Source organism: Dreissena polymorpha, chromosome 1 (genome assembly GCF_020536995.1).
Source record: "Dreissena polymorpha isolate Duluth1 chromosome 1, UMN_Dpol_1.0, whole genome shotgun sequence".
NCBI classification, from domain to species: Eukaryota; Metazoa; Mollusca; class Bivalvia; order Myida; family Dreissenidae; genus Dreissena; species Dreissena polymorpha.
The window spans coordinates 83456299-83481942 of NC_068355.1; the positions used below are offsets into that span (position 1 = coordinate 83456299).

At 36.1% G+C, this 25644-nt stretch overlaps 1 protein-coding gene and 1 long non-coding RNA gene across 3 annotated transcripts in view; one reads left to right on the forward strand and one right to left on the reverse strand.

Annotated features, from left to right (window-relative positions):
* Positions 1-4999: 4999 nt before the first annotated feature.
* LOC127838378 (uncharacterized) lies at positions 5000-5448 on the forward strand. The gene is made up of 3 exons (XR_008029794.1): positions 5000-5107; positions 5138-5248; positions 5309-5448. It is a non-coding gene; the product is annotated as an uncharacterized LOC127838378 (long non-coding RNA).
* Positions 5449-6405: 957 nt separating this feature from the next.
* The window catches only part of LOC127838363 (ephrin-B1-like), a 115408-nt gene continuing 96169 nt past the window's right edge, over positions 6406-25644 (reverse strand). For both annotated transcript variants that reach the window (XM_052366087.1, XM_052366084.1), the window contains exons 2-6: positions 10908-11022; positions 9383-9551; positions 8856-8969; positions 7598-7759; positions 6406-7219 (exon numbers count right to left, since the gene is read on the reverse strand). In XM_052366087.1, coding sequence (XP_052222047.1) covers positions 7041-7219; positions 7598-7759; positions 8856-8969; positions 9383-9551; positions 10908-11022 — 739 coding nt within the window. In that variant the 3' untranslated portion in view covers positions 6406-7040. The remainder of the gene's footprint in view (positions 7220-7597; positions 7760-8855; positions 8970-9382; positions 9552-10907; positions 11023-25644) is intronic.

The following is a 25644-nucleotide window of genomic DNA, read 5'->3' on the forward strand; positions in this document are numbered from 1 at the left end:
AAAATAAATGGGGTAGTATGAAAACTTTAACATTTGCTGCATATTCTAAGTGGAAAAGGTGCCATACTTATGACAAAATGCTTAATAGAGTTGTCTGCTCTTGTTTATAGGTTGGGGTCATGTTGGTCAACAAGTATGCAAAATATGAAAGAAATGTGTCAAGGGACAATGAAAATAAAAGGGGTAGTACGAAAACTTTAACATTTGCACGCTAACGCTAACGGAAACGCCGGGGAGAGTAGGATAGCTTATCTATATATACATGTATTTCATATATAATAGTCGAGCTAAAAATACATCATTAATTGTATGAGCACAGATGGCTGAGTGGTCTAAGCGATAGACTTTTACTCCAGGGGTAAGTGGTTCGAGCCCAGTTGATAGTTACTTTTTTTTTCTTTCTTTAATTGTATTCTTTTTTCATACTGAAGATTTTCAAATCCAATGTTTACATTCATCAATAAAAAGCATTTGACAAACTTCAATACATGCCAAAATCTGTGAAAAGGTCCCTTTAAGCCATATGAGGAAAAATGACCTGCTCCCTGGTGGCCATGGTTTTTAAACAACCAGTACCATTTTTGAACTTGCCAAGACATCATTGGGACAAACCTTCTGCCTAAGTTTCATTAAGACCGGACAATCAATGTGGCCTCATGAGTGTTAACAAAGTTTTACTATTGTCCATATATGGAGAAATGCCCAGCCCTCTGGCAGCCATGTTTTTCAACAGACCGGAACCATGTTTGAACTCATACAAGATATCATTAGGACACATCTTCTGACCAAATTTCATGAAGATCAAACAATACATGTGGCCACTTAACAAGGCAAATGTTCATGACACATGTTGCATGACAGACGATGGACAGAAGGCAATCATAAAAGCTCACCATGAGCACAATCCATGAGCACATTGTGCTCGTGTGAGCTAAAAACTACTTCTTTTTTAAGCTAAAAACTACTTTTTTTTTAAGTCAATCAAGCATGAAACCTTTACAAACTAATGCTTTAGCACTTGCATATAATGATGATGTAACAAGTTCAAAGAAAATCATATGTAAAATATATGAGTAGTTGGCCAAACAAGAGTGTGACGGACGGAAGTGCACATGGACGGAAGGATGCTTTCCATTTTATTATTCCCGCGCCTTTTGTTGGGGGATAAAACACATTAGGTTGTTATGCAGTTTTCTTGTTTTATACCTTTAAAGATTGGCACTTATTGTATTTTATACAACATAACATAACAACGAATGTTCGAGGCGGCAATAATGGAGGAATTAATGTGTAGGCTGTAAACCTGACGTAGAAAGGTTTGTACAGATTTTCATTATCCTGTATGAAACTGAGTGGGCCAGTAAAGAATTAGCTGACTTACCACAGACAGCATTGCTAAAATTATTATTTAACGGCCCATTCTTATAGTCTTGCTGAATATGTGTAGTGATAAAGTTTCCTAAACAAAAGGAATCATAGACTGATACTTTTCATGTAAAAAAAAAACTGTTGGAAGCTCAAATATGTGTAAGGGAGAGAAACTGTGCAATCCTGTCTGAAAGATGTTATGATGAATAAAGGAAAGTTTTCTCCCCTATAATGCCCAGTAAATCACAGGTGGTATTTAAGAGGCTTCATTACTAACTATAAACTTGCATGTGATTTTAAGCTTCAGATGGTAAGCTTTTTCACATTATTGTCATTAACAAGGTAATAGTTTTGTCTATGTAAAATTAATCAACCAAAAACAAGAATTATTAAGGATTTCAATTGTCAATGAGTACAAATACTTACGAAGTAGTCTGTGAAAAGGGGGTTTAATGCATGAGTGTAAAGGGTCATCCTAGATTAGCCTGTGCAGTCCGCACAGGCTGATCAGGGAAGACAATTTCCGCCCATACTTAATTTTTGCTATGAAGATACTTCTTTAAACAAAAAATATCATAAAAGCGGAAAGTGTCTTCCCTGATTAGCTTGTGCAGACTGCACAGGCTTATTTGGGACAACACTTTACGCACATGCATTAAACGCCCTTTTCACACAGCACTGCCCACTTGTTTTCAAAAAAGATGATTCCTTTGACTATTCAATGTGTTAGTTTTAAATGTTCCTCTATGTCTTTCAATCAAAATTCAATAGATATGATGTACATTTTTTAATGAGTCTTTACAAACCTTTTCTTTGTCAACAAATGTGTGCTAATTAGTCTTAATAAATCATAAAACCTTACAAACTGTGAACTAAATCAATGATTTATCGAGTCATAGTCACCGTCATTGAAAATATTATCTATTTGTCACGGTATTTGGATTTTTGTTGGTCCTCTACATGGAAAAATGTGAGATGTTATCTTCATCAATTATTGGTGCAAATGGTCTCTTATCACTCAAACCCCATATTGCTTCGTCAACTTTCTATTGAGGGTCTGTTTATGAAGAACTAAAAGCATTAAAGAAAATATGTTCATTTAGGTTCAATGGTTTTTGATGAGACCACAGATAAAGCAATATCATTCTTAGTGTAAGATCAGCTTTACAAGCATGACTTGAGTAAGGTTTGGACAGATAGCAATGATTGAAGTGTAACATGAGATCCTGTATTGTTCTAACAGAGTTGTACAAAGAAATATTTGGTCCAACCAAAATTCCATTTTGATCTAGATATGTAACAAGAGGCTACAGTGCGCAGGCATTCAGATGTTGATAATGTATTGAAAATCATTAATGGTATTTTGCTTTAAAAATAAAATCAAAGCAAGGAAGACATTTCAGCACAATTGTAAAGGTTTTTCAATGAAACTGGACTGCTGTTTACAGCTAATACTATATCACTGGAAAGTGTCAATACAAAAACGATAAGCATATTTTAGTTTTTAATTAAATACATTGTTAAGTACAAAACAATTGCACAAATTATTTCATTAGAACAACACATGGAATCAACATGAATCTTGACACATAACAATATCTGTATAAAAGTTGTACATGTACACAGATCTGTGTTCTAGCAGAGGTCTGGGGACTGTTACACCGCATGAAAATCACTGTAGTCCCCAACCAAAACACTTGATGAATCTCTAGTAAAAATCTGACAGATGTTTTAACAAATATACTGCTTATGTACAATAAAATTTTATCTTTACATATGTACAATGTATAAATGATGATACATATTATAATATATATGTATAACAGATAGCAATGTAAGTGTAAAGGTTCACTCAAGTAACATAAAACATGGGAAATACAAAATGATCAACATACAAAAAACAGAGGCTTTGACTTCAAGAAGAATCCAAATTTTAAAATTTCAATAGCCATTTAAAGTTCTCATTCAGTGAACAAAACATTCAGGAATTAATTTAGTGACAAGACACACTTTTAAATGATGAGGCAAATATTATCTTCAAAGATATAATTTTTTCAAAATAATGAGCCACTTAAATTGCTACTAAAAGATCACTCACTGCATCAATTATGAATCGAAGGAAAACTCACTGTGATGAACTACTTTGTGAGCAGTAAGTTGTATGAAAGGTTAGATGTTCATCATGTAAATAATGATGTTACATGCAGTAAGTTGAATGTAATGTTAATCATGTTTGATGAACTGCCTAGGCAAACAAATGTTAACTTACTGTATATTAATCGATTGTCATTGTTAGGAATTATCTGGTGCTTGCTGATTACATAATACTATATTCATCATTAAAAGTAAAAGAATACAGTTTTGTCATTTAGTTTTAATCATTGTCTATGAAAAGAGTCAGTACATCTACGATCTAGTTATTGCACGTGCAGAGGAACTATAGGTCAGTATGTGTCAGTAAAGGATGACAAGGGTTGTACTGCCCATAACAGACATATGACCCTCTGGGTCCTCCTAATCCAACCCTTTTTCTGACTTTCTTGCTAATATGTGGTTACTTAAATATCTGATTAGAGTGAAAGAAATCACTGGTCTGTACATTCTATTTACAATAATTAACACAATACAATGAGGTTCAGACATGAGATAAAGAGAAAGCGAGACTATTAGAGTCGCATTCTGAGAAAACTGAGAATAATGCATGTGCGTAAAGTGTCGTCTCAGATTAGCCTGTGCAGTCTGCACAGGCTAATCAGGGACGACACTTTCTGCCTAAACTTGATTTTCGGTAAGGAGGGACTTCCTTGAAACTAAAACCATAAAAGCGGAAAGTGTCGTCCCTGATTAGCCTGTGCAGACTGCACAGGCTAATCTGGGACGACACTTTAGGCACATGCATTAAGCCCAATTTTCTCAGAACCAGACACATTAGAATGACTGTGCATAACTGGGACTCAAATAGTGGCAACTCTGGACAGCTAGCATGTGTTGTGAAGTGTTGCAACTTAGCTTTAACTGGAGTATAGCACTTTTCTCTACTTAAATATTCAAACGTAATGTGTCAGTTCCAGAGTTGCCCAAACAATCGGTAATAAAACAAATAAATAACATGGTTAGGAGAAAACATCAAAATAATATAACCAGCACCAACACATGTTAGGTGAGAAATGTAGTAGCCACTCTGGGGATGCAACTGTCTGACTATCTGATGTGGGGATGCAACTGTGTGACTATCTGATGTGGGATTGCAACTGTGTGACTATCTGATGTCGAACTGCTGAGAAATTTGCATGTGCACTGCAGCTTAAATAGAGACATGGCAATAGTCTACAAGCTACTTAAATGTGTGCAACACGCTAAATGTTGTTTCATCACCATTCATCAAACCTGATAAGTTCTACATTATGATAATGATTCTTGGTGAAAACTAGTGAAGTGAAATTTCTATTGACAGCAATTTCATTTGACATGTATGAACTTTGTTTGCCATCATTTACTATAACCTTAGAGACTCAAGACCCAAATACATACTTCAAGAAACATAAACTGTATGTTTATGGCATTCCCAAATGTGTTCACTGGGTAAGTGGTCACAGAGAAAGGGGGCAAGGTCATAGTGGTCACAGAGATAGTGGGCAAGGTCATAGTGGTCACAGAGATAGGGGGCAAGGTCATAGTGGTAACAGAGATAGGGGGCAAGGTCATAGTGGTCACAGAGATAGGGGGCAAGGTCATAGTGGTCACAGAGATAGTGGGCAAGGTCATAGAGGTCACAGAGATAGGGGGCAAGGTCATAGTGGTCACAGAGATAGGGGGCAAGGTCATAGTGGTCACAGAGATAGGGGGCAAGGTCATAGTGGTCACAGAGATAGGGGGCAAGGTCATAGTGGTCACAGAGATAGGGGGCAAGGCCATAGTGGTCACAGAGATAGGGGGCAAGGTCATAGTGGTCACAGAGATAGGGGGCAAGGTCATAGTGGTCACTCTTGACCAGTAAACAACACATCAGCCATGCTCTGAGAATACAGAGTTTATTGCACATGTGTAAAGTATCATCCCAGATTGAGGTTAGATTAAGGGGTACTGTAAACGTATAGAAATTCGTCGGTATGAAATTTCGTGGTTTAATAATAAACAACTAATAGGTTGACACGTAATTTCGTGGATTTAAACTTTTCGGGGAAGACTGACCGTCATAATATTTAAACTTTAATTTAAACAAGCAGAGTAATAACGAAGCAAAATCTGCTTATCAGTGTTGACAGCAAGACTTGAGGTTGATATGTACTGAAGCATGACAGTGTTGCCCATAATTGTCGATTAAAGCGATCAAGTGGCGCACTTGTGGGTCCCCGCTCGCTAATTGCCATCAATGTTGTTTTGACAATATTTGAAATTCTCAGCGCAATCATCCCCTTGTAGAACAATTGAGTAATAAGGTCCCCAAAAAACACGTGTTAAAATTGTTATGTCTCTATTAACTTTAATTGGCACTAGTTGACATATGTGATAAATCTGCAAACTGTTAATATGACGACGTCACGTAAAAGAAAACAATCGTTGATGTACAGTTTAAGTACCATGCTTTAAATTTAAAAGTATTATTACCCAAACACTTATCAAGACAACAACATATTGTATTAACTAGCATATCTCAATCAAAAATTGGAAATGTCATTTGGAAATGACCGATTTCGGATCAAAAATGTATAAATAATCGTTGGTAATTAAATTCGTGGTTCAGCTGACCAACGAAATCCACAAAAATTAGTACCACATGAAATTTAATGGTTTAACAGTATTACATGCTTATCAGGGATCACACTTTCTGCCTTAACTGTTCTTTTGCTGAGAAAAGACTTCCTGGAAATGAAACAAATCCATAAAAGTGAACAGTTCTTGATTAGTTAGCGCCTGTCAGACTGCACAGACAAATCTGGGACCAAACTTAACTCACATGCATTAAACTCCATTTCTCAGAGCAAGTATCATTTATAATAAGGATGCACCAACAAAAAAATCAAGACCAAAAACACATCAAGCACAAATGCTGGTATTTCTAGACACATCTGGGGCACTTAAGGTGAAACGTTTGTTGCATCTGAGAAATCATATTTCCAACTTCATGCAAAGTCTGAATTACACTGAGGAGATTGAGACATATTGCCGGGACAAATCAGCTGCATGGTCCAGCCAGCATAGCCTCGGGTTTTATTTTGCGGCATGTCACACATCATGTGCCAGTTAGTCTGGCCTCCTGTCCAGGCAAGAGCTCTGCACTTCCTACATATTGTTTTTATCACAAATACTTGGAGCAAGCCCAGTCCATTGTCTGGTTCCAACTTTGGTTAGCACATTTGGTCGAAAAACACGAACCTCTGGCCCTTCCTACTTTTTTTCAGAGCAAATTGTGATCAAAACTTGTGACTACTTTTCACCATTAAATATATCCTGAGTCTTCTTGAATTAGACAAATTGAAACCAGTCTTCTACTGGTCACATTAACAAGAGAAGTTCATAGAAGTACTCTAAATTGGAATGTCACAATTCAGTCACTTGCTCTGATCACACATTGGAACGTTTGGCCACTGGTATCAAGTCTTCATGTGAGCAATATATGTTAACAAATCCATACACAGATATTTAACAAGACAAGCCAGATCTGTACACTGCTATCGCTGATCCAGTGGACTTTGTGAGTAAAGTATATGTAACACTGAAAGACATGCTGTGAGCACAAGTGTTGGTACAGGGCCTGCCGGCGCCCTGTTGGTCAAGTCTATGACGCCTGTGTTCCCGTTGTCAGGCACATTGATCACACTGTCGGTGTTGCCAGTCACCTCTGGAATGTCTGAAAAACATTAACAAACGCATGAAGTATTAAAACAACATGCATATAAGCTTTTTAAAAATATAATTGATAACATTTGTTTCGATAGGTGTCCATATCAACATTTTGTGAAAAAAAGCTTACTTTGCCATTTACCATAATTACGAATTATTTGAAGGAAATGCCATTGGCTTCATAGTTTTCTTCATCAAAACCCTTTAAATGACCAACATAAAAAGAGCATTGACATTAATAACTAAGAACAATAATTAGAATAATCTGGCAAAAGATCATTTTGAGCCAGAGAGGTGGCGTGCTGTGACTTTGAAACCAGTTTCCTGAATTGTATAGAAAACAAGTACAACAACACAAGAGTTCATGACATTGGTGGGAACCTACTTGTAGAAGTTCTGCCTGTTGACGAGCCCACGGTGGTTGCTGTGGTAAACAGGTGTGTGGTAGGCAGGGCTGTGGAGGGGGAGGGCTGCGTTGAAGACAGCACTGTTGTGTTTGGAGTGTCAGGTCGTGAGGTCGTCACTATAGGGGTTGTCTTCGATGGTGCTAAATTGGGTAAATAGTCATGATAATTTAAAACTTCGGTTCATCATGAACAACATATTTTACAAAGTAGGAATGATTATATAGTAAGCTTATCAACATTTGGTTTTAAGTTAAAACAGGTGTTCATATTGAAACTGTTCATTATAGTTTTATTTATACTTTTATATTAATGTCTTAAAGATATAAAAGAATTGTTCTTACAATGTCACCAGATAATTGAATCAGAAGAGCACATGTTTTAAAATTCATTGAAAAGATGAAATGTGCAAAAACATTTGAATATTTAAGATAAGATTTATTTAATTTTTATATTACTTTAAAAAATTTAATTCATTAATAATACACCTCAACACCGTTATTTCGAACACCGATAATCCGAAGTCACCGTTATTGCGAAGTTTTTTTCGGGTCCCGATTGTGGTTCTTCTTTGTTTAATGTAAAATTTCATTGTTAATCCAAACTTCGTTAAACTGAAGAAATCGTTATTTCGAAGTGATTCTGTCAGTCTCAAGACTATAATTCGCACCTAATTATCAATCTTTAATCCGAAGTCAAAACTGCAAAACACTTTGTGTAATTTCACACCTTTGTCGTCTGTGCATGGCGCGTCAAAAGCCGATAATTTCACCTTTGTCGTCTGCGCGTAGCGTGTAAATTTTATAATGTCTTCAGAAGCCGATAATTACTATTTATGTAGTTTTGCATTCTTTAGTAACAAACAAACATGTCACGTTAGGTCTGAGTAAATGTGGTCAAGTGAAATGCATCATATATAAACTCTACCATTTAAAAAAAATCATTACAAAATGTCTGATACAAACAAGTCAACCACGTTACTATTTTCCCAACCAAATGTCCAGCAATCTGGAGAAGGGCCCGGTACCCAACCCAGGAAGATATCAGTATCGGCAGTAAATAAAAAGGGGGTCAACGTTTAATTTTTACAGAATCAAAGAAGTCTTCTGTCAAATGTTCATTGCGAATTATCGTTAATCCGAAGTTTTTTTAACGGTCCTGACGACTTCAAAATAACGGTGTTAAAGTGTATATGTTGGCTGAGAAGGTATGAATTCACGTATTGGACAATCGCAGTACCTTGAGTGGTGGGAAACTGCTGGTTGACGACGGTCATATTGATACGCATGTTCTTGTCCTTACATGCACCATCATACTCATTGCCTAAGCCCTGTAACGTCCCAGTTGAAAATGCTGCAACAGAAGAACAAGCCTGTGATCAATCAACAGTACAAGAAAATGCTGCAACAGAAGAGCAAGCCTGTGATCAATCAACAGTTCAAGATGTATCAACAAAATACTTCATAGACTCACTTTTCAACATCAAGTGGGCATGCGGCACGGTTAAACTGTGTGTTTAACTCTTTCAGTGCTGGACCCAAATTTTGAAGGCCGTTGCTAACAGTTTGGATCCAGATGAGACGCCACAAAATGTGGCGTCTCATCAGGATCCAAACTGTTTGCTATTCTAATAGTATTCTTTGAAAAAAAACTAAGAAAATGTGAATTTTAGTTTTCAGCAGAGGATATTTTAGCAGACTACAAATTTCCCAGCAGGCAAAGGGTTAATTGGCATAAGCTCCAACACATTGCTAAGACCAACTTACATGCAATATAGTAACTGTGGCCCACTTTGAAGTCTTTCCCATTTGGTGTTCCAGTGAATATGGAGATTTCCACCGTGAAGTCAAATGACACTTCTGGTCTGTTGCAGACAACAAACACTGAGCTGTCATTGTGGGGCTTGAAACATTTTTTGAATCCCTCCTCAGACACCTACGAAGTCATAAGAGTTAAAATAATTGCAACAGAATATTAGAGACAAATCAGAAGTTACAGAGAAATAAGATATAATATTATACACATACACAGAATTTGAGATAAAGTATTAGCTACAGAATAATAAGCAATGAAATAATTGCTTTATAAAAATAAGGGATTAAATAAAGGATGAAATAAATAGCCATATTGCATCAAGATGCCAAATAAAAGTTAGAGAGAAATAAAGATTAAATACATGTGTTATAGTCACGTATAGCTAGTGACAAAGATGAAATAATAGCTAAAAAGCAAATAAAAGATGAATTAATAGCTATGTAACAAACATATACTGTACATTTCTTCTATCCATTACAGAAAAACAAAAATGACATAGTTATAGAGCAATAAAGATATAATAATAGCATCAAAACAATGCAGAATAAACAAGACACAAAATTGTCACAAAACCAGTTTTCAATTTGAAAAATAGTCTGATAAAGGGAGAAAATTGAAAATGTGCATTGTTACCCCCCTTGTGTCAAATTCAATTTATTTTTTACTAATGGCGACCTAGATTTTAATTTAAAGAAAAAAAAATCTGATGTGCATTCTTACTGATTGTTCATAGTTACCCCCATTGTTTCAAATTAAATCTATTTTTAGTTGTTGCGACCTCCATTTTGGAGATATAGTCGTAATTCTTTCGGGCAACACACCGTCCAATGATGGTGCACAAATGTGCCAAATGATGTTAAAATCTCACAATGAATAACATAGTTATGGCCTGGACAAGCTCATTTATGGCCATTTTTGACCTTTGAACTCAAAGTGTGACCTTGATCTTGGAGATATCGACATAATTTTTGCTGGACACACCGTCTAATGATGGTGAACAAATGTGCCAAATAATTTTAAAATCCCACAATGAACAACAAAGTTATGGCCAGGACAAGCTTGTTCCGCCCGCCGGCCAGCCCACCTGCCTGCCCGCCGACATTCGCCAATTTAATAACCAGTTTTTTCCTTCAAAACCTGGTTCAATAAAAGCTACAGAGCAGACAAATAAAATAATAGATAATAAAAAATAACGATGAAAGAAAAGCTTACCGGGTAAGTGCAATTTTGCTGAAATAGTATCTGGGAAATGCCCACATGATTATAAATTAGTGTTTCCTTCACTTATTAAGACATGCCAAAGGCTTACACCTTACCTAAAAGAAGTATGTATGTTTAGCTGTTCTAAATGTTTGGAAATATTGTAAACAAAAATAAATACCAATCATCATGCATTACATGAAGCAGTCCTTTAAAAAAATCATATAAAACTCAATTTGAAAAAAGGCTATGAGCACACTGAGTGCCCTCACTTACCCAGTAGATCACATAGTAGAGCGAGTCTGCACTGGTGTTGTTGCGCTGGGGACAGATAATCTTCAGGTTGGAACCCACTGGGATGGACAGCTTTGCACCATCCTTCTCACTGAACCTGAAAACAGGCAAACACATGACATCACACACATGACATCACACACTTGTCAAGAAAAAATATCCATTATCTGTAATCCATTTACTTTTGAGCATTCAAACAATTTTGTCATACACCAAATGAGGATAGTGGCTTAAAGTTATGATATTATTGACCAACATGGGGAATATTACAAACAAGACCAATAATAACACATGTAGAGCAAAATGATGCTGTAATCCATCTATCGGTGAGCTTTACATATAGGGAGAAGGTCTTAACCCTTTCCCCCATAAGAAGCCAAGTGTAAATGGCATGTACACATGTACAAACAGCATAAAACCAGAACAGCCTGTGAGTAACTCGCAGTCTGTTCAGGTTTTATGCTGTTTGCTGCTCATGAGTATCTAAGGGTCAGAAATGAAGCCTTACAAACTTGAATCTGTAAAGAAAAGTCTTCAATTAAATTTAACTTCTAAGTGACTAAAAATGCGTGAAAATATGTATCTATTTACTCTTTCAGTTCGGGAACCGAATTTTGAAGGCCTTTGCAAACAGTTTGGATCCAGATGAGACGCCACAGAACGTGGCGTCTCATCTGGATCCAAACTGTTTGCTATTCTGATAGTATTTTTTTTTTAAATCGAAGAAATGCTAATTGTAGAAATTCAGCAGACGACATTTTAGCAGACGATAAATTTCCCAGCATGCAAAGGGTTAAAGTGGTAAAGGGTTAAAATATTATTGCCCAACATGGAGAAGATTACTAAGAGGACCATTAACGGCTCCCCTCCATCTAAATAGCTAATTTGCACATTATGCGATCACAGTCATTGCCTCACAGGATTCTGTAATTTTCTGATCAAGTGCCCCTGTCAAAGTTTGGTTGATTGCTTCCCTATCAATTCTGAACCAATCTGAGGCAGCAGTCATTCAAAGACTTGCAACAAATGATATGAAAGCTCTTGGATAACTCATATGATGAGTAAATCACAAGATATGCTGGTTTCCATTTCAATCAAACAGGTTTGGATTGACAGAATGAAAGAGTTTTAGGTAAGAGATTAATACAAGCAGTCACAGATTCATATTGACATTCTGATTGTATGCCACAGCATTCAGCCTGGTCCTCTTCAGGCCAACACACAAGAAATAGTGCTTTATTATAAACAAAATGTTACAAGTTCTTCCTGAACTGATTTGAAATTCTATAAACTACATATGATTCCCACATTCAAATGATGATATAGGAATCCAAGGTTAACAAGTAGGCTAAAAAGAACCCCTTTACAATGGTAACTATAATTATACTAAAGGCTATGTGACTATCCCCTACGACCATTAAGACTGGCTGTCCCTGGCACTACTGAAGTGTGATCCACAGGGACAGAAATCTCTTGGCCACTCAGACAAATCTATGCAAATCAGGCAGAATTTGTGAGCATTCCACTTCCATAATGCAATTATCACAACATTAAAGGCCCCATAAGGTAATTTATTGGCTGGGTTAAGACTAATTCTAGAACTCATTAACATTTGTTAAGAGAAAACAGAAGAGCACCAAAATGATAAGATTATATTCCACGTGCATTAGCTACTCCATTCTGCAACAGCAGTCGTGTTTCCAACATTAGTTACATTTTTTGGTTAAAGCATTTTCCTTGGATAAATAAATTCTTGTAGCACCTAATTTTCACTGTGAAAGTCAATAAACCATTTTTTCTTCTGTAAATATCCAATCATTCCATGTGCTGCCCACATAGCAACTTGACTGGAAACCATTAATCTTGATATAATTGCATGAATATTATCATCTCATAAGGCAGATAGGCTGCTAATGGGTACACAGAGCAACAGACTGTTAGAAATGTGTGTATTTTCTATGGGACATCATCAATCCATGATGCTGACAAACATTTTTAACGTGTTGATTGAAATGGTAGCTTAGAGTACCAAAAGAAGAAATCATACAACAACTACAACAATTTGTACAGCAGCTGTGCACTGACTGCAACACACAACAACTACAGCTCTGCAATGACACTGAACTACAAAAGCATTCATGATGAAATTAGGTGTGTTTGTAATGTGGCCGGTCAGTAATATGTCCACCTGGGGATAATGAGAGCCATCAGCAGCCTCACAGGGGCTTCATGGACAGGCTAATGACAGGTTAGCCACAGCCAGGGCTACAGGCCTGTCACCTTTCCAACAATGGCATGGCCACCACATACTGGTTACCCCCTAAACACAGTCATTTCAGACATAACTCTCAAGTGACCTGGTTAAAGCTGACATGCTTTTTCCAGGATGTACACATACGTACACATACATCTAACATCTGCCTTTATGATCATAACAAGTGTTTGACCCAGTGCTTTTCACCGGATTTTTTTTCAGATGCCCCAGGCCGTTAGGGGTGGATTTGGGATTGGTGTGTTATTACTCTTCAAGAAAAAAACTATTAAGTCATGGATGAAGACTTTTTTTGTCTCTTGTGCATTGAATGCACCAAACATTTCCACAAGTCATACATGTACCAGGTTGCCATCATCAGTTTTCTAAGTAACTCGTTGTGATTTCTTCTTTGAGGTGTAAACATAGGGACCGATGGGTGTGGTAGTTGACAGAGACAATAAACTGTCACAAAACTACACACTTATGACAATTGCGTCAATGGTCTGCATAACTTTATGCCACTGGTATCGAATGCCTACAAGTGCAATTCTGGCTCATGCAAAGCGTGCGCTCTTATTGGCCAATAATGACGTTTTAATACATCGACTCTCCGTCTTTTGGTAGGCTAACATTGGGTAAAGAGATATCAAAATATTCCCGAAGTGGATAGGGCTTTGATCTTCACAATGGCTAGTATATGCAGTTACTGCAAAAAAACACTAATCGGTCAATTTTAAGCGCCCCGCAGACTTCGATTGTGAAATACCCAGCAAAGGACCGTTAAATAACCTGTGGAAAGCACTGTAGTTAGAAAAGGATCTATATAGAGTAATAGACAATTGAAAATCAGTCTGGGGAATTGTTTCCTATTTGGAACATGATTACAGGATTCGCAAACCAGTCCTAAGGTATATTCCACTAAGCCCCTGGCATTGTATATTGTTAGGCAGCAAGTATGGAACAACTTGATGGTGGCGGATTGATATTCAGCCAGTGACCTGTGGGCTTAACATGCACACACAGCAGGTCAGTCTACACAATGTAAAAGGGATATAGAATATGGCTTTAGAATTCAACCAATATACAGAACACTAGCAATGCTGTTTGCTGTCAAACCAATGCATATGAGCATCCCTATGGACAAATGGGCCTTAATGCATGTGCATAAAGTGTCATTCCAGCCTGTGCAGTCTGAACAGGCTATTCAGGGACCACTCTTTCTGTCTGAAATAGATTTTCACTTAGAATATGTTTCCTTTAAACAAAAAAAAGCATTAACGCCTACCTATAGTGTCGTCCCTGATTAGCCTGTACAGACTGCACTTGCTTATATAAGACAATACTTTATGCAAATTCATTAAGCCCAGTGTTTCTTCTGTATGTTCATATATGAGACAGTGTCAATTTTACTGATAACTTGTCTGTGAGTTGTCGGGATAGTTCCAAATGAATGTAGACTAACAATGAGAGCCTTTGGGCATGGGTCCCTGTAACTAGAACCAACAGACATGTGATGGATGTAAAAACAATGGAGCAGAAACCTTGCTAATGAATACAAATGATGGCTCTCTAGACCATGGTGATTAATGGCAAACTTAATGTCCCTATTCTCCAACAAACCCAAGACATTACACAATGTCTAAATATTGGTGTAACCCGAGCTGTGACCCAAAGATGAAGAATGGATGTTTAAGAGGAACCAGTCCAATGTTGACACTGACTGGCTGTTGACTGGACATTCAGTTTTTATTCCTGTCAACATTTGCTCCTCTTTCATCCATTTTCTTCCACAAATAGGTCCATTTTTGTCAATAAAGTTATAAGTATTTGTTATATAATAAATAAAGTTGAAAATTCAGTTAAAACAATCAATGCATACAGAACAGCTCATTTGTCATGTTATTCCTTTTCTTAGAACTAAAGGCCTGACCAATAATTTCAAATTATCTATTACAAAATTTTGCAATACCATTTTTCTTCATCAACTTTTGATTACATAGAGATAACTACTGTACATGATGTAGTATGTAAATAAGAAAATGTTTTCTGAAGATTCCCTTCAGATTATGGGAGGGAATCATGCAAACTTTGCATTGTCATGACATATTCTAATAAAGATGCCTCGTTAGAAAGCAGAAGTTAACAAATAGGGGCACTATCACCAACTGTGTAACAGTTGAAGCTGGTGTATTTACCCATTTATGCCTAGCGTCTAGAAAAAAGGCCTTTGCAAACAGCGTAGACCCAGATGAGACGCCGCATGATGCGCTGTTTGCTTAAAAGAATTTCTGTAAAAAATATTATAAATATAGAAATAAATATACTAGACATCTCTAATTTTGGAAATTAATTCATCCAATTTAGAAGGATGGGAGAGTCCACTAGGCATAAATGGGTTAAAGCAAATTTGTTCTATATATATTCACTATGAATGTATAAGGTTTTGAGTTGTCAATCACAATTTTCGGCCTTTGCGAGAAATCTTTCATGGTGGCACCAAAATTACAAAAGTGTTGTTTTTTACAATGATTGCCTCCATATTCCTATGCGTAAATATACTGCGAATGGAATGTAGCAACGCAGCAATGTATAAATGGCAGCAACGTATAAATGGCGAAGGACCTCATTAACTTTGAAATACTCACACACACACGCAGTTAAGCAGCATACAGGTCTGAGTTTAAAACTGACATCGCTCAAGCCTACATGTATGTTACAGTCCATGTTTGTACTTCAATTGTTTAATGGTGGTAATTATTGGATTCAGTGTCACCTTCAATGATATAGAACAATCAATAAATAAGTAATGGGGAAAAAAACTGTCACAAAGACCAGACACTAGATTGATAATTAAAGCAGGTAAAAAAATTACTAAAGTATTGAATATCCAGCATATTTAAGTGTTGATTTAATTTGAGGATGGGACGGGAAGTTGGATTGTGGAAAACAAATTTGTCAAAATGATGCAAGGATAATTTTTTGCAGAAGTAAAACAATGAGAAAATTGTAGCTTGCTTGCATCAAAATGCAGGATTCTGCTTCAACTGAAATCACTGAACACGCAAATACATTTTATCTACAGTTCTTCCGTGAAGGTTATAACATATTTCATCAGAGACCAATAAAGATACAGCTATCTCTTGAAGCAACATAAATCTAGCAGCCTATCAGCCATGGGGAAAAAATATCTACAACAATATATAAAATGGGATGTTCACAAAACATTTCCCAATACCAGGTGACAAGCTATAACAACATTCATCAAAGTTTTTGACAAAATACTTGGCAGGAGGAAATTGCTATGTGGCTCTCTGAACCCCCTCTCCCCCAGGGCAGTTGAAATCCTAGTTATACATTTATTCACTTACCACATCTTCCTAGTTAGAATTATGTGCAAATATTCAGAACTTAAATTTTCTTTTCAAGGTACTAAAACAAATTATTTGACAAAATGCAGTCAAATCACACATTGTAATGGTTGTTTTATTGTTGCACATTCCTTTATAGAGAAGACCCACAAGACTGTTTTCTGGCTTTTATCGAGTATTTGATATAATCAACAGACAATAAAATAAACAGAGGCGCTCTGCACTTATCTGTCATTGCAATTCACAGTCGACATATGGCATATTCCATTATCTCAACCAAGTTATTTTTACAATTCCATTTTGACAGACAATCCTCCTGCAAACAGAATGTCACATGCAAGAGCTGACAGTGAGGGGACCACAGAGACAGGCCTGGTCTACACAAGTATACTGGCAGTGGTCTGCCTGTGAACACTCAGTGACGAATAAGAGTCGAATGAGAGTCGAGGTGCTGGACAATATGGCAGGCTGTCTCCCGAGAGTCAGAATGCAGGGGAAATAGGCATGAATGGGAGACAGAGGATGTCAGGTGCTCAATCTTGCTACAGGAATAACGAATAACATAAATATGATATCTGGCATTTATATCCAACAAGCAGCAATAACGGAGACATTTACTAGTGGCAGGCTTGCATGCAGAGACAGCCGACTTTCCTGGTAATATTTTTCCTTGGGGTAATAAGCCTGCTTCCAAGCCATTAAACAGCATCAGGAATTCTGAGACCTGTAGGATTTAATAACAGGCCATAACACTCACCATCCGCAGTGAACCAAAGACCTCCAGTTTATACATTAAAAACTGTTCAAACTCCGGGCTAAACACCACCATGATTAAATTAATAAATAGGGTTACACTCCACCATCATAAGGAATTGCCGTGATAATGACAAAATTGCCTGGAACCACCAATTTAATGAACTGTATCACACACATCAAAATAGTGTTGGGCCCAGGAAAATGTCAAAAGGCCAGTGTTCAAAATCAAATGCAATATCGCTGGACTTACGGTACAATGATCTTTGGTTCCAAATTGTGTTACCCTTGTGCAGTTTTCACAACAAAATAACTTTGCTATTACTGGTTCAAATTATTTGAGAACACCATCAGAGCATTTTCATAAAAAAAGACCATCAGTATTGTCCTATCAGTAAATCACAAGAGTGATGATTCCAAAGGACATTACCAATCAGCCTACAAGAGTGAAAGCAAAGCAGACAGTTGATCATCTAACTATCTCATTGCATATTCATAATTTGTTGTTGAATTATTTTTAAAAAAATTGGGGGGAGGGGGGAGGCTTAATTGTTTCATTGTTCCATAAATGATTGTATTTAATTTAAATTAAAGTTGATGACAGAAAAAATATTTTTGTAAGTTAAAGTTAATAAACAATATTTTTTGTGTTCATATTTAATAAAAAAAATACTGTTCTTTTTGCTAATTAATTAAGCTGTTGAAATTATTTAATTGATTGTTGTTTTGTTACAAGAATTCTTGGAGGAGTTGTGTTGTTGTGTATTTTTGTTCAAGCAAAAGATGATATAAGGATATGAAATAGAAAAGTAAAATGCCTCATCTCCAATGTTTTTTCTGTACATCAGAAATAATTATTAGTTAAGTTGTCAGTACAGACCAATTACTATATTTTTGATGAACAGTAAAATACAATGATATTTAGCACATGCAAAATTGGAGTTGGTGATATTAACAACTGTCCAGTATTTTTTCCCTTTTCGTAGGACAGTCTTGCCTGCAAATTGTGGCAGTCGATGATCATGCCTTGTGTTGAACAGAATCCATTAGTTATGTTAGGGAAACTTGGCTGATTATGGTCATAAATGCAGGCAATCAACTAGCAGCAACATCAACCATACATCACCATCAGCCCACAACCCCCATCACACATCGGCAATATTCATCTTGTTTGCAGTCAATAGTCTGTAAACCTTTGACAATCAGCCACACAGTAATATTTCATCCGACAATTGCACATTTAATATTCTCAAATGCATTCCTTTAAGGTTGTATTTACATAACACTTTAAATCTAGACACCAATAAATCCATAATATCAACAAATCCAAAACACTCATTAAAAATTTCAAGAAAAGTCTAAATGGTACTTGTCCATTAAAAAGATGAAAACTGAAGAGGTCTTCATCAATTTAGACTGGGCCACTTGAAATTTGTTCAAATACTTGGCATTTAGCGCAGTTTGAAATAGTGTTGTGTAAACAGTGACAGGGGATCATTGCGCAGTCTGATATGACACATCTTAGAGGAACTTGCTGATTTCAAGACCAAATGCAAGGCGTGTCTTAAAAACTTAAAGACCTATAATGAAACAACAATTACATGGTTTAAATAAAAACTATTTTAGCGAGCTTACAAATGATGAATGTTTATTTACTCTGGATGATTGTCTGATGATCACACATAATACTGATGACACTGAACTTATTGGGTGTTTATTCTGTTGAGTGAGATGCAGACAGAGACATAAATCAATACAAAGTTGCAGGGCCCCAAAGTGAAGCAACAGGGATACAAGGCTGCGACTGTGATGGATATTGGAGCTATGATGACCCCTTGCTCAAATTATCACTTCATTCTGCACTTCCCTGTTACATGTATGACTGCTATAAGAGGAAATACAGCTATTGAATTATCTGGACAAGTTACAGAAAAATGCAGATTGCTAGAATATTGTATTGTGTATGACAGTCAGACAGATATACAAAATGAATCAAACCCAATTAGTAAACAGCAAATATGAGCAATCTTGAGTCACCTCTGAACACAATTAATGTTCAATAGGTATGCATCAGGCAGTGTCTCTTTGTTTGCATACACAGATCCAATTACATACAAGGCCATGTGCATTTGGAATAGCCAAGAAATATCATTGATCACTTCTGAAAAATAGTTACATCATTACAAGTCTGATTGAATGCCAACATACCTGGATGTTTGATTTTAAAATGAAGTTACGCCCATTACCTCATGTTACAAAATTCTTAAATTATGCTATGTACTTACTGACTTTTTATTGCCAATTCAAATACATTTTACATAATTACAATTTACTTTTTGCCTTTCTGCTGTAACGTTTTGTAATGACATAAAAAATACTTATTATTCATACACTACTTTCTTCCATACTTAACAATTTCTAAAGTCTTCCTTAAAAATCTATTTAGTCATCTATAACCATTTGTTATTACTGTAGTCTTAATAAACAATTCCAACAGTCTTCAAATTATAACAATTTGTAAAGTCTTTCTTCAACATTTTTCAAGAATTCCTTCTTTGTAAGTCTTCCTTAATACACATGTATTTTCCAAAGTCTTTCTTAAACAGCTCTTAAACAGCTAACCAAAAAGACAATTCACCAACTTCTTGTCACAGAATCATAATGTAAGGAACCTTGCGTATCAGGAAGGGATTTAACACTTATGACAAAGACACATACTGTAAATGTATTTTTGTTTATGGAGTACTCATTATAAAAAATAAATTAAATATAAAGTATAACTAACAAACAATTCAATAATTTGAAGGGTTTCTGTTGGTTTTATTATATTTGTAACAATGCATGGACAGCTAATATCATATAATCATAATAAAATGCATATTGTATTATAGTGGTTGAGGCAGATAAGTTGTTTTCAGGCCCACATGGGTTTAAACTTCTGTTGTTTTTTTCTTTCATGATTACATTTTTTATTTTTATTGCAGCTCTGTGGTTCTGATGTTTACATTAATTAGTTAAAAGCTTTTAATGAAGAACTTTAAAAAATTCCAAATATGGGAACAAATCCCTTTTAAAATTTCAAATCTGCATTACAGTGTATAGCTTAACAAGAGCACCGCCTTGCGGCTGCAGACCGCTCATCTATTTTTCTTTTTAAAGGTGTAGGGACCTATCTCAATTTCAATCATATAGGAGGGAGGGGTGCAGTGGAGAGGGGTGTATAGTGTGGGGGTGTGGTCATTTATTACATTATCTTCCAAATATGCAAAAAAAACAAAAAAAAAAATTTGGGGGGGGGGGGGGATTCTTGGGTGGGATGGTTGGACGGTATTTCAAAAATAAAACAAGAGTTCCGCGGTCGGAGATGACCGCATTGAAGCCGGATTTTTGATTTAAATGACAGGAAAGTACCTTTCGTGTTTTTGTCAATGCAATACTTAAATTACTGAAATATTGTTCAAAGGTCAAAATGAAATGTAAGTACTTTTCAAGGCATGAGCAAACCTTGTGTTATGTTTTGAATGCATGCATATACATGAACAACAATAACATTTAAGGTCACAAATATGAACTTGAATTGACAATTAGGAAAGTTTGATCTCAATTTTTTTATTAGCAAATTAGTAACATATTGTTTGAAGTTTCCATCAATTTCATTATCAAATGTAAGAAAATAAACTTAGATGAAATAATACTATTTATTGTTTTGCTTTCACATACCTACACAGAAATCCAGACATTTTTACATTCAAGGTCACAGTGACCTTGACCTTAGAATGAATGACCTTGAAATGACCAGTGGTCATCTAAGTGTGCTTGCAAACCTTCATGTCAAGTTTGAAGACTCTATGTCCAAGCATACCAAAGTTATAACAATTTTAACATTTTAACATTTAAGGTCACAGTGACCTTGACCTTCAAATGAATGACATTGAAATGACCAGTGGTCATCTTCTAGTACTGGCCAATCTTTATTTCAAGTTTGAAGACTCTAGGTACAAGCATACCAAAGTTATAACATGAAATAAGAACTTTAACATTTTTACATTCAAGGTCACAGTGACCTTGACCTTCAAATGAATGACCTTGAAATGTCCAGTGGTTACTTACTAGTTCTGGCCAACCTTCATGTCAAGTTTCAAGACTCTAGGTCCAAGCATACCAAAGTTATAACAACTTTAACATTTTTACATTCAAGGTCACAGTGACCTTGACCTTCAAATGAATGACCTTGAAATGTCCAGTGGTTACTTACTAGTTCTGGCCAACCTTCATGTCAAGTTTCAAGACTCTAGGTCCAAGCATACCAAAGTTATAACAACTTTAACATTTTTATATTGAAGGTCACAGTGACCTTCACCTTCAAATGAATGACCTTGAAATGACCAGTGGTCATCTGTTAATCCTGGCCAACCTTCATGTCAAGTTTGAAGACTCTAGGTCCAAGCATACCAAAGTTATACCATGAAATAAGAACTTTAACATTTTTACATTCAAGGTCACAGTGACCTTGACCTTCAAATGAATGACCTTGAAATGACCAGTGGTTACTAACTAGTTATGGCCAACCTTCATGTCAAGTTTCAAGACTCTAGGTCCAAGCATACCAAAGTTATAACAACTTTAACATTTTTTATATTGAAGGTCACAGTGACCTTGACCTTCAAATGAATGACCTTGAAATGACCAGTGGTCATCTGTTAATCCTGGCCAACCTTCATGTCAAGTTTGAAGACTCTAGGTCCAAGCATACCAAAGTTATACCATGAAATAAGAACTTTAACATTTTCGAGCACGCCGCCACCCCGCCCGCCCGCCCGCCCCCCCGCCCGCCCGACAACATCAATCTATAAGCCGAGATTTTTTCGAAAAAAATCCGGCTAATAATAAAAATAAATATTTGTGTTTTTTAACCATGTTTGAAAAAAAAAAAAGAGATGTGTTTGTCAGAAACACAATGCCCCTATTGCGCCGCTTTGAAAAAAAAAAAGTTTCTTTTTTACCTTTGACCTTGAAGGATGACCTTGACCTTGAACTTCCACCACTCAAAATGTGCAGCTTTATGAGAACGCCGCTTTGAAATATTATTTTTTTACCTTTGACCTTAAAGGATGACCTTGAACTTCCACCACTCAAAATGTGCAGCTTCATGATAACACCGTTTTGAAATATGCTTTTTATACCTTTGACCTTGAAGGATGACCTTGACCTTGAAGAATGACCTTGACCTTGAACTTCCACCACTCAAAACGTGCAGCTTCATGAGAACGCCGCTTTGAAATTTTTATTTAAAAAAATTGACCTTTGACCTTGAAGGACGACCTTGACCTTGAAGGATGACCTTGACCTTAAACTTCTACCACTCAATATGTGCAGCTTCATGAGAAAGCCGCTTTGAATTTTTTTTTTATGACCTTGAAGGATGACCTTGACCTTGAACTTCCACCACTCAAAATGTGCAGCTTCATGAGATACACATGCATGCCAAATATCAAGTTGCGATCTTCAATATTAAAAAAGTTATGGGTAATGTTAAAGTTTTCGGACGGACAGACGCCATATATTTGACACTTGACCTTGAAGGATGACCTTGACCTTCACCTTTCACCACTCAAAAAGTTCAGCTCCATGAGATACACATGCATGCCAAATATCAAGTTGCTATCTTCAATATTGAAAAAGTTATGGCCAATGTTAAAGTTTTCGGACGAACATACACCATAAATTTGACATTTGACCATGAAGGATGACCTTGACCTTTCACCACTCAAAATGTGCAGCTCCATGAGATACACATGCATGCCAAATATCAAGTTGCTATCTTCAAAAGTGAAAAAGTTATGGCAAATGTTAAAGTTTTTTTCAGACGGACGGACAGACTGACTGACATACTGACGGACAGTGCAACTGCTATAGGACATAACAAAAATTGTTTGGGGTTGGGGGGGGGGATAGTGTGAAGGTGTGGTGGTCATTTATTAGATGATCTTTAATTAATAAAAAAAAATAATGGGGGGGGGGGATTGAGGGGGGATTTGGGGGGGGGGGGGATGGTTTGGGTGGAGTCTATTGTGGGGATGGTTTGGGTGGAGTCTATTGTGGTATGTCAGGTAAGAGAGTTGTTTTGTCAAAGTATCAATTGAATCTAATCATAAATAAAGAAGTTATGGCAATTTTGGCAAAATTTTATAATTTGACCTTGAGAGTCAAGGTCATTCAAAGGTCAAGGTTAAATTCAACTTGCCAGGTACAGTACCCTCATGATAACATGAAAGTATTTGAAGTTTAAAAGCAATAGTCTTGTTACTTTAGAAGTAAAGTGGATCTAAACATAAAATGTAACCATATATTCAAAGTTACTAAGTCAAAAAGGGGCCATAATTCCGTAAAAATGACAACCAGAGTTATGCAACTTGTCCTTTACTGTCCCCTTATGATAGTTTGCGAGTGTTCCAATGTGAAAGCAATATCTATGATACTTTAGGAGTAAAGTGGACCCAAACACAAAACTTAACAAAATTTTCAAGTATAAAGGGCCCATAATTCCGTCAAAATGCCAGTCAGAGTTACATAACTTTGCCTGCACAGTCCCCTTACGATAGTTAGTAAGTGTTGCAAGTATGAAAGCAATAGCTTTGATACATTAGGAAAAAAGTGGACCTAAACACAAAACTTAACCAAATTTTCAATTTTCTAAGTATAAAAAGGGCACATAATTCTGTCAAAATGCCAGTCAGAGTTACATATTTTGCCTGCACAGTCCCCTTATTATAGTTAGTAACTGTTGCAATTATGAAAGCAATAGCTTTGATACTTAAGGAATAAAATGGACCTAAACACAAAACTTGACCAAAATTTTAAATTTTCTAAGTATAAATAGGGCACATAATTATGTCAAAATGCAAGCCAGAGTTATCTAACATTGCCTGCCCAGTCCCCTGATGATAGTAAGTAAGTGTACCAAGTTTGAATGCAATAGCATTGATACTTTATGAGAAAAGTGGACCTAAACGCAAAACTTAACCGGACGCCGACGCCAAGGTGATGACAATAGCTCATAATTTTTTTTCAAAAAATAGATGAGCTAAAAATGTCTTGCTTTATATATAATTTGTTTTTATGTCTTCCTCAACAATGTAAAAAGTATTCCTACATGATCTCTCGAGTCTTCTTTAAGAATTGCTGAAGTCAAGACCCAGATTGAAAAGTATCTGGCAAGAAAAAGATGTCAGCAGCATACATTTAAGATAATACACACTTCCACAATTGACACATGATTGAATTAAAACCACTTGCTAATATACATATGAAAGAGAGAAATCTTTCAAACTTAAGTAATCAATACAAACTTGAAGGAGATTTCATTGCAAGCCCATTTTTAGATATTATTTAGTTCTATATCTCACATAATATATTGATCCCTGATCACACCAGTGACTTTAATTAAGTTTGCACAATAGCCATGGTATTGAGACCCACTGATCTGTACCCTGCCACATGTCCCCCTTCAATGTGACCGCTTACAGACCTTTCTCTGCAGCCGCGCAATCATAATCCACAATTATCCCCGCACTACATTGCCCTCTTGATCCAGCTATTCACTCTACGGGATAATCATTGCAGCACTTTTACAGAACAGTTATATGTCCAGTACAAACAATTAAGGTTGCCTCAAGCATTTGCATGTAATTTACAATGTTTATTTTATAAGTTAAATTATTACACTAGAATTCTAGGCTCTATAAAGGTGACAATCCGTATTAAATTATTAACCGATTTTTAAATATTTTTTCCATATTTTATTTATAAAGGTTATCAAAAAACAATATATATATATATATATATATATATATATATATATATATATGCTATTGGACATTACCATAAAAATATGAGCAATACACCTTACTTTGAGCTCAAAATACAGTGTCCTCCAAGTCAATCGTGTTTACAAACATTCAGTTTATTTACATCGCTGTTTACTTTGGAAAGTGAAAGCAAAAGTGACACACTGGTCACCAAAATATATCGTTGATTTTCAACGTTTTCAGGTATCTCTCACAAAGTAGATCTCTTCTAAATGGTTAAAACGTTTGTAGTGATCTAATTAGTTACTTTCTGCTGCTAAAAGGTTGTTTAAAATAGAATTAAAATTGAATGTTCTTTCGGCTATTTTTAGCATATGTCACCGCTTTGGGGCTACACATCACAATAGTTGCAAAGTTGTGAACATTTCTTCAAATTATGAAACAGGTATATCTTCCATAATTCTTCACAACGTTGCACCTAAGCTGTCTTATGAGCATTTCTTATGCAAGAGTAACTGAAATCCGGTAAAAATTAG